The 16268-nt window shown below is 40.7% G+C and overlaps 1 protein-coding gene across 1 annotated transcript in view; it reads left to right on the top strand.

Annotated features, from left to right (window-relative positions):
• Nucleotides 1-16268, top strand: part of ATG2B (autophagy related 2B) — a 1825281-nt gene that overhangs the window by 590695 nt on the left and 1218318 nt on the right. The window contains exon 13 of the mRNA XM_044074646.1: nucleotides 13964-14152. Coding sequence (XP_043930581.1) covers nucleotides 13964-14152 — 189 coding nt within the window. The remainder of the gene's footprint in view (nucleotides 1-13963; nucleotides 14153-16268) is intronic.

Below are 16268 nucleotides of genomic sequence, written 5' to 3'. Positions count from 1 at the left end.
ATACCAACAGTTTTTGTTATCACAATTGAAAAGTAAAATGTCACAACTTGAACAACCAGACTTGAAGGAGTTGCAGGATTTGATGCATAGTGTGGAACAAGTGGGTAAACATACCTTACAATGTGGTTTTGATGCTCTAGAGGCCTCATGTAGAGCTGCTGTTACAGGATCAGTCATACGTAGACATGCCTGGCTCAAGGAACAAACCTTGCCTGATCATGTCGAAGCTAAATTACTAGATGCCCCTGTACAAAAGGATGTTTTATTTGGTGCTAATGCTGAGGAGGTATTAAGGAAAATGGAGGAAAAGGCTAAATCAATGCAAACTGTGAAAGATTTTCTACAGGTACAACCCCCACGTTTCAGTAGAAATTGGCCTTCCAAAAGTTGGTCCTTTCCAGCCACGGACAGACCCCAAAGAGGTAGATACAGACGCCCGAGGGGCAGGGGACAATCCCAAGGATCGTTTAGAGGCAGACAATGGCAAGCTCCTACACAAAGAGGTGGTGAGGATAACTCGCAGTCATTCAGAAAGCAAGCCCAATGACTTTCCCCTTTGCATGCCAAGCAAGACTCAAATGGCAGCCCCCTTAGGAGGAAAACTGGCATTATTTTCAAAAAATTGGCATATTGTCACAAAAGACAAATGGATCCTGGACATTATAAACAGAGGCTACAGATTCCATTTTCACACCCTTCCAAAAATGAGAGGCATGCCAAACCTGCCACACAATCAAAGGGCAGAGGCACAAAGGCAAATTACAGATCTCATAAACATGAAAGCTATTCAAGAGGTACCTACGCACGAACAAGGTCAAGGTTTTTATTCCAGACTATTCCTGGTACCAAGGAAGGAAAAAGATTGGAGACCTATTTTGGACCTATCCATCCTGAACACATTTCTACTCGTACCAAAATTCAAGATGCTCACTCTACAGCAGCTTCTTCCCATGCTGGGCAAGGAGTCTTGGCTGGTAACATTGGACCTCAAGGAGGCATACCTGCATGTCCCAATCAGACAAAATTGCAGAAGATACCTCATATTTCCTGCAGGTTCAACCCATTATCAGTTCTCTGCATTGCCCTTTGGCTTATCTACTGCGCCCAGAGTATTCACGAAATGCCTGGCATCAGTAATTGCCTACTGCAGACTTCAAAGGATACAAATATACCCCTATTTGGACGACTGCCTGATCCAAGCGGACAGCAAGCACATTCTTCTGAAACATCTGGCTTATGTAATAATGTTGTTGAACTCTCTGGGATACACAGTCAACAAAAAGAAATCAAGGCTAATACCCTCTCGGAAGATAATTTTCCTGGGTGCCAACTTGGGCACAAACACCCAGATGGCCTACCTCACGCCAGAGAAGCAGGGACAACTAACTCAATACTTCAGAACACTAGCAAATTGCACCAGGCTAACTGCAAGGAAAATCATGCAGGCTCTGGGATTCATGGCATCTTGCATCTTACTAATCCCATGTGCAAAGCTGCATATGAGGAAACTACAATGGTACCTGAAAAACATATGGTCTCAACACAGCCACAGTTTGGAAACAATAATACCACTAATTCCATGTCTGCAAAAGGAATTTCTGTGGTGGGCTCAAGCATGTCAAACAAACAGGTCTTCCATTCAGTAAGCCTCAAGCAAATCAAGTCATCACAACAGACGCCTCGGACTACGCCTGGGGGGGGGCGCACATGACAGATTTTGTTTTGAGGATTAGGATAAAAAGTAGTAGGCAAATGGTCCCAAAAAGAAAAGCACCTTCACATCAATCAAAAGGAAATGCTAGCAGTAATAAATGCTATTATAGCTTTCAAGGACCTTCTACAACCAGGTCAACTATTGATAAGAACGGACAACACCACAGTTATGTGGTACATAAACAAACAGGGAGGAACACATTCATACCCCCTATGCAGACTGGCCATGTCACTTTGGAACATGGCCATGGACTTACAAATGGAACTACAAGCACAGTACTTGCCAGGCAAGGAAAACACGCTGGCAGACAACCTAAGCAGAAATATGACAGATCCACACGAATGGAAGTTGCATCCAAAGGTTTTTACAGAAATAATCCAAGCATGGGGAAGACCAGACATAGATCTCTTTGCCTCCCACAAAAATCACCAATTGACAAAATTCTGCTCAAGGATTTTCCATCCAAAGGCCTGGAGAGTGGACGCTCTCTCTTTCAGTTGGACATCAATGACAGTTTATGCCTTCCCACCTCTTCCTCTGCTGCCCAAAGTTCTATTGAAAACCAGAGCAGACAGACCAAAGATGATTCTCATTGCTCCAGACTGGCCAAGACAACACTGGTACCCACTCCTGAGGAGCCTGACGCATTCTCCACCATGGACCCTGCCTCTAATGCCTCTTCTCTGACTCAGCACAGCTTCAAAACTCTTCACAGCCAGCTAAAAACACTCAATCTAGCCGCATGGAAGATTCCTTAGCATCACAACATACCCTACTCTCCAAGGAGGTGCAGGATGTCATTTTGGAGGCCAGGAGGCCATCAACTAGAAAAGCTTACTCCGCAAAATGGAAACTGTTTTATGTCTGGAATGAGAAAAAGGGCCAGGATCCTGGAAAACTGAATTTACCTCAGATACTACAGTATCTAGCTGAGCTGCTAAGCAGTGGACTTTCATTCTCCTCCATCAAAATCCATGCCTCAGCCATTTCTGCAGAATACAACACTGATCCACCCTTATTCTCTCACCCTCTCTTAAGACAGTTCCTCAGAGGGGCTAAGAATCTAAGACCCCCAAGGAAACAACCAATACCTGCTTGGGATCTCAATTTCATTCTGGAAAAACTGACCTTGCCTCCCTTTGAGCCAGCTGCCTCATCAGATTTGCAATATTTGTCCTGGAAAACAGCTTTCCTTCTGGCTATTACCTCAGCTCGTAGAGTTTCAGAACTACAAGCTCTCATGGCTGTGCAGCCTTTTATCATCTTCCATCAGGACAGAGTTTCCTTACGAACCAACCCGTCCTTTATGCCTAAAGTGGTATCCAGGATAGCTTTGAATCAGGCCATACATTTACCTACTTTTTATCCTAATCCTCAAAACAAAGGGGAGAGATTACTACATTCCTTGGACATCCACAGACAACTGCGTTATTATTTGGACAGAACAAAGCCTTTCAGAAAATCAGAACAGCTCTTTGTGTCCTATGCTGTAGGAGCTCAAGGAAAGCCAATTTCCAAACAGACAATCTCAAAATGAATAGCCCATTGCATACGCTTTTGCTATTCTTTTCATGGCAAAACTGTACCTACAGGCATCCGATCTCACTCCACCAGGGCCACAGCTACCTCTGCAGCTTTCCTCAGAGGAGTTCCTACCAAAGATATTTTGGAAGCAGCCACTTGGAGTTCTGTGCATACCTTCTCCAAGCACTACAACCTACCATTATACTCCAAAACTAGAGCAGGCTTTGCCACTGCAGTCTTGCAGGGCATCCTGGCTCCTCCTAGTTCCACCTAGTGCCTACCACCCCTTTCTTAGCTTTGGGATTCTACCCATCTGTTATGACTGCAGCTGTATGCACAATGAACATAGTACAGTTTTGTACCTGCCATAAATGTAGATGTTCGAGTGCTAATACAGCTGCAGTCCAGGTTTCCCTCCCTCCTTCCCCTCTTGGGACAGGCCTTTTGGCTAACACCTCCTCATACAACCTGATTGGGGTATTCATTTATGGTGTATTTGCTTGCAACTACTGTATTTTGATTATATTGCATTGTTTTATTACACAAATTTATGTATTGCCTTCCTTCTGGGGGCACCTGATATCTGGGGCAAGAAAAACTGAAGAAAATGACGTCGGCTGGTTCCTTTATACCCCTGTCACACTGACATCAGGGAAGAAGCGACAACAACCGACGCCGGACCTAGACTTTGGAATTCGGCCGACCGAGGACCCGCTTGACGGCAGGAGAACCCATCTGTTATGACTGCAGCTGTATTAGCACTCGAACATCTACATTTATGGTAGGTACAAAACTGTACTTTCTCATAAGTCCTTATAAAAGCATCCCACCGCAGAGGCTCCTTAGCAGAGGAGGGATATGGACTCCCCACAGGAATTGCTCACTGAAGACACTGATTTTGATGAAAGGGTGGGGTCCTCAGGATCACCACTTGAGTACATCTTGTTTGGAAAGATTTTCAAACTGTTGAGACAAAATTGGGTATGGTCTTTGAAGCCACCCTCCCAGTCAGTGTTTCTTGAGGCCTTTGGGTGTGGCCCAGCTAATTTTTGGATGGTCCCTTTCATGGATGAGATGATTTACTTGATCTCAAAGTGGGAACGGAAGGAACCTGATGTGGCTGTACCCCTCCTGCATGGCAGAATGGACAGTACTTCTGGTGGACATCGACCCAGTGGTAGAGGAAGTCTACAAAATTAAATCTTCTAGGGTCCATTCTCAGATAGGCCTTATCAGTGCTCCTGAACAGATGCCCAACTGCCACATACTGGAGGCATTCTGGAGGGGGCACTTATGCCTGCACCCCAAGACTAGACATCCATCTACATGAGGGTGCAGAAGATTATAACCAGAGGCTATTCAATTCCCTTTCTCACCTCATCAAAAAAACTTTCTAATGTTCCACCCTTCTAAAGAAAAGCAGCAGTTCTAGAAATTAAAAAAGTTGCAGGACATTTGGGTCATCCAGGAAGTCCCATCAGACCAGCACGACCCCCAGAACTTACTCAAGATTTTTTTTTAGTGCCAAAAACCGATTGGGACCAACCAGTTTACTAGACAAATGAAGTTTCTTATGGTCACGGTATAGTCCATCCCTCCCTTGTTGAAGAAGAATGAGTGGATGTGCTCAGTAGACTATCAGGATGTGTACTACTGCATTATGATGAACAGGTAATCCAGAAGATTTCTCCATTTCCATCTGGGTGACTGCAATTTTCAATTCAGGGCAGTTCCCTTTCGTCTCACTACAGTCCGCCGGGTGTTCACCATGTGTAGTGTGGTGGTTGCAGATCGGCTCAGACTACAGGGGTTCCGAGTGTTCACATACCTAGACGACTGGCTCATTTCCACCCCTACCAGGAATCTCCTCATCTGTGCCAGGGACACCTTGCTCCACTTCTGTTCTTAACTGGCTATCGTGGTCCAGACATTAGAGTTTATAGATGTTCACCTGGATATGGCATGTCAGATTGCAAGAATTCCAGAGAAGAAGTTGACTACCAGACAGAATCAGGCATTACAGGTCCTTTCCTGCCAAAAGCCACCTAAAAAACTGATTCTCCCACTCCTAAGATCAATAGCTTCCTTCATTATGTTGGTCCCTCTAGCCAGATACCACATGAGAGTTCTCCATTGGACACTTTCACTACAATGGCCTCTCAAACATCAACCCATGAGTTTTCAAATATGACTAACAGAATTTGCAGGACATACATATGGTGGTGACTCAAGTCCCCAAAAGTCTTCCATTTGTCCCTCTTTCTCCCAAGGCCACAGTGACCATGGACGCATCTCAGCTGAGGTGGAGGGCACTACCTGTTAAGATTGCCCAAAGCACACGGTCCCCCTCCAAGGCCAGTCTTCACATCAGTGTTCTGAAGATGAGAGCAGTCCTCATAACATTGCAGGCCTTTCATGATGTCCCACCTCCAAGAGTGTTAGCCATTTGGATGGCCATCATGTCAATGGTCTGGTACATCAACAACCTGGGAAAACGTTCCTATCCGTTATTTCAAAGTGATGAGAGTTTGGCAATGGAAGATATATTCTGTTCGCTTTCTGATAGCAGTGCACATCTTGGGGAAATCTGGTATTCTGGCAGACATGTTGGACAGATTTTTTTTTTTGTCTCTAGGATTGACTGTCCTGCAGTTCCTTTACCTCCCTTCACAATATGAAGTGCAGCAGGTACTTTGCCCTGATTCCCCAGAAGGGGGGCGTCACTGAGGGATGCTCTGACCCACATTAGGCCTTTGGGCTCCTGCATGCTTTTCCTCTTACCCCCTCTCATACCAAAATTTTTCAGAAAACATCGAAGAGGAAGATCATGGTCATCATCATTGCCCCTTTTTGGCCTCCACAGGTGTGGTTTAGCTTCCTCGGGCCTCATTTGGTACACCGACCTTAGGTACTGGACACCAAACCAGATCTTCTCTCTCATCTGTCCAGAATGCTTCTCCCAGACTTTCAAGACATCAAGCTAACTACTTGGTTTCACCACTTACTGTGATAGCTAGTCATTTCAGGCTTTCTTCCCCAGTAATCCACATTCCTACGTCATCTAAAAGACTCTCTGCCAGGAAGATTTAAAAAAGCAAATGGTAAAAGTTTTCTGTTTGGGCCTCTCAGGGGAATCTTGATACTTTTTTGGCTCCTCTTCCAGCTGTTTGACTTTCTGGCTTTCCCTTTTCACAACAGGCCCAGCTACTCTGCTATAAAAATCCAGCTAAATGCAATTTCATATTTTCATATTGGAGAAGGTCATTCATGTATCTCCTCTCTTGGATTATTCAAGGCCTTCTTAAGAAGCACTTTCCTTCTTAGGCCTTCTCTTAAGAATCCTACTCCTCATTGGGATATTACCATTATGCTACAAGCTCTTACTAAAGGGTCTGTATTGAAACATCGAACGCTTAAAACAGCGAACGATGTTTCATCGACCCTTTTTCAGCAAACGCTGAAAATGTTGACACCTCAGAACAACGATTTCTTTCCTAGGGAAAGAAATCGCTTTTCCATCCAAAAAAAAAATACAGTAAATACTTCCAAACACATACACACGTACCTTAACCCTAATTGTACCCCCCCCAAAAAAAAAAAAAACAGTAAACAGCTGAAAATACATATGCATGTAACCCAACCATACATCTAACGGAAAAAAAAAGTAAACATTTTAAAACATATGCACTTACCTTAACCTGCACCCTAACCCTAAGGTCAGTAACTGTTGCACATTTACGTAAACAGTTCCAAACACATACACACTTACCTTAACCCTAATTCTACCTCCCCCAAACAAAAGTAAACAGCTTAAAACACATATGCACTTAACTCAACTGTACATCTAACGCAAAAAACAAAAATGTAAACACTTTCATACATATGCACTTACCTTAACCCGACCCTAACCCTAAGGTCAGTAACTCTTGCACATTTATGCTTGGGAGCTATACTGGACAAGGGACCACACTATAGTGCAGAACATGGCAAAGCAACGAAGCGGTCAAGCGACTTCTTTCCCAGGGAAAGAATTCGCTGAACAGCCGCTTCGCTGTTTTGCCTGTTCGCTCTTTATGTGTCAACAAAAACGCATTCGACAAAATGCTTTTTCGTTATTCTAATAGGAACCCCTTATTAAACACCTTTTGAACATGCAGCTAAAGTGGATGTCAGATTTCTGGCTAGGAAAACATTGTCTTTTTGTGACAGTCACTTCAGCCCTTAGAGCATCAGAACTGCATGTCTTGGAAATCTCTTTACCTTATTCTTCATAAGAATAGGATATCTTTGTGAACCAGCCCATCCTTTATTCCTAAGGTAGCTACTGAGGCTTCACTTAAACAATCCATCAGTCTTCTGTTTTCTTCCCTAATTTTACCAACAAAGGGGAGTACATGCTGCACCTGGTTGGGTGTGTGTCATCAGGTCCATTTCTATCTCCACTCTACCATGAGTATTAGAAAGTTTGATCAACTGTTTGTCTCTTTCTCAAAAGCCAAACTGGGACATGGAGTTTCCAATGTGACTGTATTTAGATGGTTGCCTGACTACATCATGTATGTATACAAGGATAAGGGCCTGACTTTACCCAAACCTATTAAGTCTCATTCAACCAGATCCGTGTATACTTCTACTGCAGTCTTCTCAAGGGCTTCTATTGCTGATACGTACGCTGCTGCTGCAACTTGGTCCAGAGTCCATGCTTTAATTTTTCATAAATTGAATTTGCTGTCCAGATATAGGGGTGCTTTTGGTTCAGCTATCCTCTGGAATATCCGTCCATGAGAAGACCACACCAAGAGTTTATTAGCTGGAGACTCTGTCTCTTCTTTTGAGGAACTTAAGAAAGAGAAAACATCAGATACAAAGGTTATTATAATGATATATCTGTGTTGTCTGATTCCATTCTTCCTCAGCTTCATGACCTCCTTACCCCTTACATTATTTTGGAAGTCATCTTGTATTGGTTCCTGGTATGACCGCATGTCCTGTCTTCTGGGTCTGTTCTTTACTTGCTTTGAGCTCCAGAGCAGAACTTAAGCAGAATATTGAATTTTAGGAGTCTGATCTTTATGTGTAGGATTCTTTCCATTTTGGGTTCATGGCAAACTTAATCTGAGGTATTGTTAAGGACAGTAGGTGATTATGGGTAAGGGGAGGAGCATGAACTTTGGATTCAAAGTCTAGAGTGGCTGAAGTCAGATCCAAGTATGGATCCAAAGACTCATCTGTTGAGAAAAGATGGAAGCAGACAGCACAGTTTTATAGTTATGTTAAGTACATAACTTTTGTTTAATTCCAGTCCTATTCTTTCTGACAAGGATGAAAAGATTATTGATAAGTATGGGAAAAAGTGTATGCTTCTACAACTTTGATTTTCAAAATTTTGAATTTCAGTCTCTTATGTTAAAGTTTACTCAGACTAACTATGGAAGTATGAAGAATAACTTTTCTGCAGTTTCTTCTTATGAGGGAAAATTATGCTTTAAGTTTAGTTTCTTCTATTTTACAAGTCACAACTTGTTGTTTACAGTGAGTGTGTATATGACTGTTGATACTTCAGGAATGTTTCTTGTGGACAAAGGTAATTTCAGCGGATACAGAAAGAGTGACTGTTATTCATTGAAACTACTTTTGCCAGCACTGAAGTTTTTTTTTTTTTTTCTCCACTATTGTACAACCTCGGAGTTGGTATGCCCCCTGCAAAAAAAAAAATGTATTTTTTGCTGAAAGTAATTTTGGTGAATGTTTTTTTTTTTCCCCCATTTGCCGAAATTACGTTCAGCAACTCTACATTCATCCAATGTTTCTTCCAGGGCTAAGGCCATTGATACTGTTTTGAGAAGGTTTGTCTGGTTGCTTTCTCTAAACTGCCAGATGATATGAAGAATTAGATTTTAAATTCTCTTTTGGATAGAGATTTACTTATTAGTTCCCCTGCTGCAGATAAGAGATAAGTCGATACAGGGAATCTGCAAGATTTTTCAGCCCTCCTTTACCAAATTTTGTAAGGGAGTCTCTAACTCATCCAGTTTTGAAAAAAGACAAAATAAGCAGTCTCAACAAAATGTAGGTAAACATATTCTTAAAAAAAATGGCATGAAGGTTCCAAAAAGAGTTCTGGATCTCCCAAAACCATGGTAAGTCCAACAAGTTAGAATGACGGTGTAAGGGGCCTTGTCTCCCCCCCCCCCCCTTTTTCCTTTTATGAAAGTTTGAATCTCCACTTTTCTTTTTGGCAACAGATAGTTCCAGACAAGTGAGTTCTGAAGATCATTCATCATGGTTACAGGTGACTTTGGGAGGGAGTCTTTTTTTTTTTTTTTTTTTTTTTTTTTTTTTTTTTTTTTTTTTTTGCTTTGTCCTTCAAATCATGTTGTCCTAATGAGTGATAGAACCACTTCATCCTCCTTCCCAGATTGGGAAAGGGTTTTTTATTCAAGGATGTTTTTAGTGCCAAAAATAGAAAAATGGTTGGAGACTAGTTCTGGATCTTTCTTTTCTGAACCTGTTTATGATCATGCCCAATTTAAAATCCTGTCACTTCAGATACTGTTACTACTACCTCATTCGAGTTTTGTGGTAAAAATCGATTTAAAAGTTTCTTTTCATCACATCCCTATTCATCCAGACTTCATCCTTTTCTTAAGGTTTTGTATGTCTGGATCACATTGTCAGTTTTCTCCCTTAACCTTTGAGTTTATCAGCAGCACCAATAGTGTTCACAAAGTGTCTAACTCCAGTTGTAGCTCATTGCGGGTTCCAGGGTATCCACATTTTTCCATCTGTAGATGATTTTCTTATCTTTGCAGAGTCTTTTTGAAAGTGTCAAGAATGTCTCACTTGGGTGAGAGATCTCTTACACAAGCCGGCATTTCAAGAGAACATTCAAAAGCCTTTTTTGGCTCCTTCACATAGGATAGTTTCCCTGGATGTCAGCTAGATACTTCATTTCAAAAACCATTTTCTTTCACATTAAAAAAATAAGTCTGTATCTTCATCTGTTTCTAAGGTTTTACAGTCAGACTTTGGTCAATGTAAGGGAATACCTCTGGGTTTTAGGTCTCATGGCATATATGATTCTCATGATACCCCTGGCAAGACTCCACATGATAAAGATACGTTGGAATCTGAAGTTTTTTTTTTTTGTTGCAGCAGCAGTATCCTTTGTCTTTTCAAATCCCAGTGCTGGGGTTTGTCAGAAGAGAAATTGCTTGGTAGAAACAGCACATTTTCTAAAATCCTGGTCTCCTCTTCACCCTTCATGTTCCAAAGTAGTCAGTCACCACAGACACCTCAGACTTTGCTTCAGGAGCGGCTTCAGAAGTGATAAAAGTAGAATGTGTGTGGGACATCAGGGTGAGCATCTCTTTTATATTTATGCACGTGCATCTGTCCTTGATCAGGGCACCCAACTCTCTGAATCATCTTTGGTCCCCTGGACTTTTTCAAGTTGCTACAGACAATACCACAGTCATATGAAACATTAACAAGCAAGGGGGAACCAGGTCTTACCATTCTGTGCAGACTGGCCATGTTATCTTGGGATATATCTTCACAGCATAGTGTCACTCTACAAGCATCCTTCATTCAGTCAGACCAAAATTGTGTGGCAGTCAAGCTGGGCAGGACAAGGGCAGACCTTGTTTTATGGAAACTAGATCAGGGGGTCTTCCGAGATGTAATCCATCTGTGGGAAGTTCATCAAGTAGAGTTATCTGCCTCCTGCCTGAACAGTCAGATGTCAAGATTCTGCTCTAGGACCTCATGAAAGAGGGCCTGCAAGACAGATGCCTTTTCCTTACCTTGGGCAGGAATGTTCCTGTATGTTTTTCCCACACTTTCCACTGATATCCAGGGTACTTCTAAAGATTCAGAAAGTAACCCCCAATATCATTGTGGTATCTCCCTTCTGATCCAGGTAACAGTGGGAAATTCCTCCCTTCTTTTGCAAATGGCCAGGGGCAATTACCACAGGCTTCCTCACAGAATGGATTTACTCACATAAGATCAGGGGTGTTTTATACACTCCATCCCCAGTCAACTTCAACTGACTGCCTGGATAATAGTCTTTATTTCATTTAGGCACTTGGTTACTGAGGATGTAGATTGGGTACTAATGGAGACAAAAAGCCCGCTACTAGAAAATCATATGTTAGGAAATGGAAAAGGTTTATTAGTTGATACAAACAGCATAACCAACACCCATTCATGGCTAATGCTTCTCTGTTTTTTCAATATTTGCATGAGTTAACTTTCCTATGCCTTTCTTACTCCACCAGCAAGGTTCATTTGTCTGCCATTTCATTATGTCTGCTCATGCATCCTCCTCTTCCAGTATATTCTCATGATAAAATATTTTTGAAGAGGGTTTTGCATTACTAGCCTTTAAGAAAACTGTTGGCCCCTTTTTGAGATCTTAATTTTTTGTTAGAGAAGCAAGCACTTGCTCCATTTGAACCTGCTAATCTCGCTGACTTGAGGTTCTTTACATGGAAAACTGATTTACTGATTGCTTTGACTTCTGCATGAAGTGTATCTTAGTTGCAAGCTCTTATGGTGAGTCAACCTTATCTCATTTTCCCCAGAGACAGTCAGTGTTTCTTTGAGAACTAATCCTCCTTTTATGCCTAAAGTGGTATCCAAGTTTACTAAATTATCCATCTCCGCATTTTCTTTCCTGAACCTAAAATGAGGGAGAAAGGAGAAAGGATTTTTTAGATGTCCAAAGACAACTCTTGATAGAACTAAAGCTTTCAGATCTTTGGATCCATTGTTCATTTCTTGTGACGTTAAGAAGAATGGACAACCCATGTCAAAACAGACTGTTTCCAAATAGTTCAAAAGCCACAAGAACAGGAACAAGCAAAAAAAGCAACCAGCCAGTAAATCCACAGATTTATTATACGATAAAACTCTGACATCTCGGCTCTTATCAAAGCCTTCAAGGAGTCCTTGAAGGCTTTGATAAGAGCCGAGACGTCAGAGTTTTATCGTATAATAAATCTGTGGATTTACTGGCTGGTTGCTTTTTTTGTTTCCAAATAGTTGTCTAAGCTATTACCTTTTGCTATACTGACCGCAACAAAACTATTCCAGGGAGAGTCGAGGCCTACTCTTCCATAGCCTTCGCTTCATCTCTTTCTTTTTTTTTTTTTTGAAGAGGGTTGGATACTGAAAGTGTTGTAGAAGCAGTAACTTGGTCCTCTAAACATACATTTACAAGGTGTTACAAGCTTGAGTCCTTCTGCAGGTCTAGATCATGCTTTGCTAATACTATTCTCCAGTGGTTCCTGGAGCCTTCCTCTTCCACCTCCCAAATGTAGTAACCAAGGGTAATCTACCCATGTATTTAAGGCTACAGCAGCAGTGATTAGGATATGAGCATAGTACCAATGTGTAGGTAAACTTACCTTAAGTGTAGATGTTCAGGTGATCACTGCTGCAGTAGCTGCTCCCTCCCTCCATCCCCTTTGTATTTTGGTGTGTTGTTTATGCCAAGATGTAGACATTTATATTTTGTTATCCCTAGCATTGTCCTTTCAGGGCTCAGCTTCCCTCTGTCCATTGGCATGAAAGTTCTGAAGGGCATGGTGCCAAAAATCTTTTATTCAGCTCATCTCGAGCTTACTAATGGTATGAGCATGTGGGAAGTGCCCTAAATTTTTGGAAGCTGGCTAGCCATTGTATCCTGCATATAGCTAAGGCTACAGCAGCAGTAATTGCTGGAACATCTACTTTTATGGTAAGATTCCACAACCATTCTATATATGTGTGTATATATATATATATATATATATATATATATATATATATATATATATATACACACACACACATATATGTATATATATATATATATATATATGTATATGTATAGTGAGAGGGAGAGCTTATGTTTGTGCACTTGTAGCAGTTCAAGATAGCAGCACAGCAGCCAGAGTAGCTGCCTCACAATCTCACAATGCTTAATGATTCTGTAAATTGTTTGCGTACTTTGACTAAGACAGAGAGAGGGAGGGTGAGAGAGAATGGGTTTGCGTGTGTGTGTCTCTCTTAGCACATGCGTGTGCAAATACACACACATCCTTTGATAGGCTGGCACCCTGCCAAGATTTGTTTGTCTGCCTTGTGTCCCTTGAGTACCAAGAGAGCCTTCTGGCTCTCTTGTGATCCTGAACAGGATTAAGCAGTTAACTAGAGGATGTATTGATAGTGTACCTTATACCTGTCAGATTTCTGCAAAATGTCCAGACTTTTACCTCATGATTTGACAGACAACATACCAAAACTATTGAAGACTGAAATTTCCGAATAATGGCAGACATCTGAGTTTCAGACTTCATATCCTTCAGAAAATGCATGCTAACACAAAACTTGTTTTTCTAGCAACTTTCTAAGATTGTAAGAGCAGCAAATAAAATCTGGCCCAGATTTTGGCCATTTGTCTCATTATTTTATGTATTAATCAATTAATTCATTCATTCATTCAATTTGGTAACTGGGGTAGAGCACTGATTATTTTGTTTGCATTGTCTAGATTTCTTGTGCTAAGAGGTTGCTGGTATGACTGATAGTATTGGTAGATTCTACTGTGTCTTTGTACAATACCTTGATAAAAAAAATTATTTTGTAAATAAAATTGTTATTGCTATAAATTTGTGTGATGGCTGAATTTTGTGTTTACTAATTTACTCATGAAAAATTTTAATTTTCTATCTTTAGGGAAGTCAAGCGAGACTAAGCTGTGTACCACAGAAGGCAGAGTTACAGCTAGAGCTACTTCCAGTTTTCTCTGAGGTGGATATTAGTATTGTAGACAGGCTAAACTCTTTACTTCAACCTCCAAAGCTAGCCACAGCAGAGATGATGGCATCACACCTTTATACCTCATATAACAAGCTTGTCAGTTTGGTACGTATTTTGTGCTTTTTTTTGGAAGCATACCCTTGAGTGCTACAGCAGTTGTCCATTTATTCAGTTCATCTTTCCAGTCTATAGAAAAGTATAATTGGATCAAATTTACAGTTTTTTTCACACCCGTGTACATCAAAAAGTATTGTTTGGTAAGCCGCAAATTTACATTTCTTAATTTTTCTCAACAGTCTTGGAATAGCTTGTTAATTTCCCTTTTATCTGAAATGCATGGAGGCACAGTGAGGTATCTAAGAATACTGCTCCACAGGAGTTTGTTGTCTATTTTGGTTTTTGGCTGAGTTGTCTTCTTTGTGAAGTCTCTATGTCTTCACTCTTTAGGTTAATTGATTTAAAGGTTCAGTTTTCAAGTTTATGAGTTTCTGCACTTCAAGAAGTTTGATATAAGGGGAAACATATTCCATAGTCTTCCAAGGCTGTGTGCAATCTGTCGGTCACATTTTTGTCTTTTGTTGGCATTTATTTTCAGTATCCCGATGGGGATAGTGTTAGCTTACCCTTAATGGTGTATTCCATTCATAGACTTTCGGATAGACTGGTTCAAGCTTTGCTTTGTAAAACATTCTGAGGTCTTATGTTAGTAACATGTAAGAAATGGAATGTAATGACATGTCATGAAGCCTTTCTGAATTGTTCAGGAATTCTGACAAATTCGTGTTTCCACTAAGGAATCATCCCTAGTCATGTTTTTTTTGGTGACTTCTTTGAAGGCTGGCATAATGTAGGGTTGTATTCATTGTTGGGTTATGATTCAGTAATTTCTCCTAGTATGACTAGAGATGCCCTATAGAATTAGATGTGCTGCAGAATTTGCTTTTCTGATACTGGTAGATACACATTGGTCAGATTTTAAATTGTTTTATAATGTCTTTTTTATAATTTGGCCATGCATTTTGTAATTTAATGCTCTTTTTGCTAAATCACATGATGTTACATTTGCTAGCATTAAAGATGAAGTCATTACTTTGGCGCCAGGTGTGTATTTTAGGTGATCATGGAGAACTTTACCATCTTTTATTGAAATAATTATGTTACTTGATTTGCAGTCATCAACATATGTTTGGCTGTCTGCAGCCCATTTCTCACTCCAAAACAAAGTGGCCCCATAGTAGAATTCTGAGGGATACTACTGGTAACCCCTTTTGATAGATAACCCTCGCCCTTACTTGTTGCTTCCCATTGTTAATAATCAGTATTTTCCTACTGAATTACATGTGGCTCTTTTTTTTTTTTCATTCTTTTTATTTATTAGTTATTCCCTTATGTAAAGTAGTGTCAAACGCTTTCACAAAGTCAGTAATTCCAATATAGATGCACACTGATCAACAGCTTAATTTAATTTCTCCCAGTGTAAAAATAGAAACTGAGAGAAAGGGGCGCCATTGAAACTGTTATTTGGCTAAAATTCATTACTGGCTAGTAAGTACACTGCGTGGATGCCAGCAAAGAAGAAATTTGGAGAACCTGAAAGAAAATCATCCAGAAAAAGGTGAAGAGAAAACACTGGATGGGAAGGATCCTGCAGCTCTTCAGTAAAAAAGCAGTTCAAGCTTCAGCGTTGGTTCAAGAAATAGCTTCCGGTAATTTTGAGGAAAAATAAATCAGATGTTCTCAGAGTTGATTAAATAAATGAAACATTGAAGGAATATATCAATTCAGATAACAAAAAGCTGGAAAAATAGATGAAGCTTTAACTAGCTATTTAGATGAACTGTTAAACTGCAGAAATCAGAGGCTGAAATGAAAAGTTTGGCTGAGTATGAGGTTCTCAAGAACTGTTTCAAAAACAAATAGTGGAGTTAGAATACATAGCCTACAGAAAAAAAATCTGAAATCCTCTGCTATACCAGAGAAGCTGGTAGGAACAGACTATACTAATTTTATGAAAACACAAATAAGCAAGTGGACTGGTGTTCCACAGCAGGATTTTTTAATTGAAAGGGCACATCAACTGTATGCTCCAAACTTGGCCATGAGAAAGAAGACAAGACTTATATTAGTAACGATGCAGCCATACCAACAGAAACAGTTTATCTTGGCAAAACTGTGTCAGAAGGGGAAAGTATTAAAAACTGGAGACAGCAGAGCGTTTCTA

This window comes from Protopterus annectens, chromosome 6.part0 (genome assembly GCF_019279795.1).
Source record: "Protopterus annectens isolate FY-2018-M chromosome 6.part0, PAN1.0, whole genome shotgun sequence".
Classification (NCBI taxonomy): Eukaryota; Metazoa; Chordata; order Ceratodontiformes; family Protopteridae; genus Protopterus; species Protopterus annectens.
Note: the sequence above shows the minus strand (reverse complement) of the source record. Positions and strands in the feature narration are given on the sequence as shown.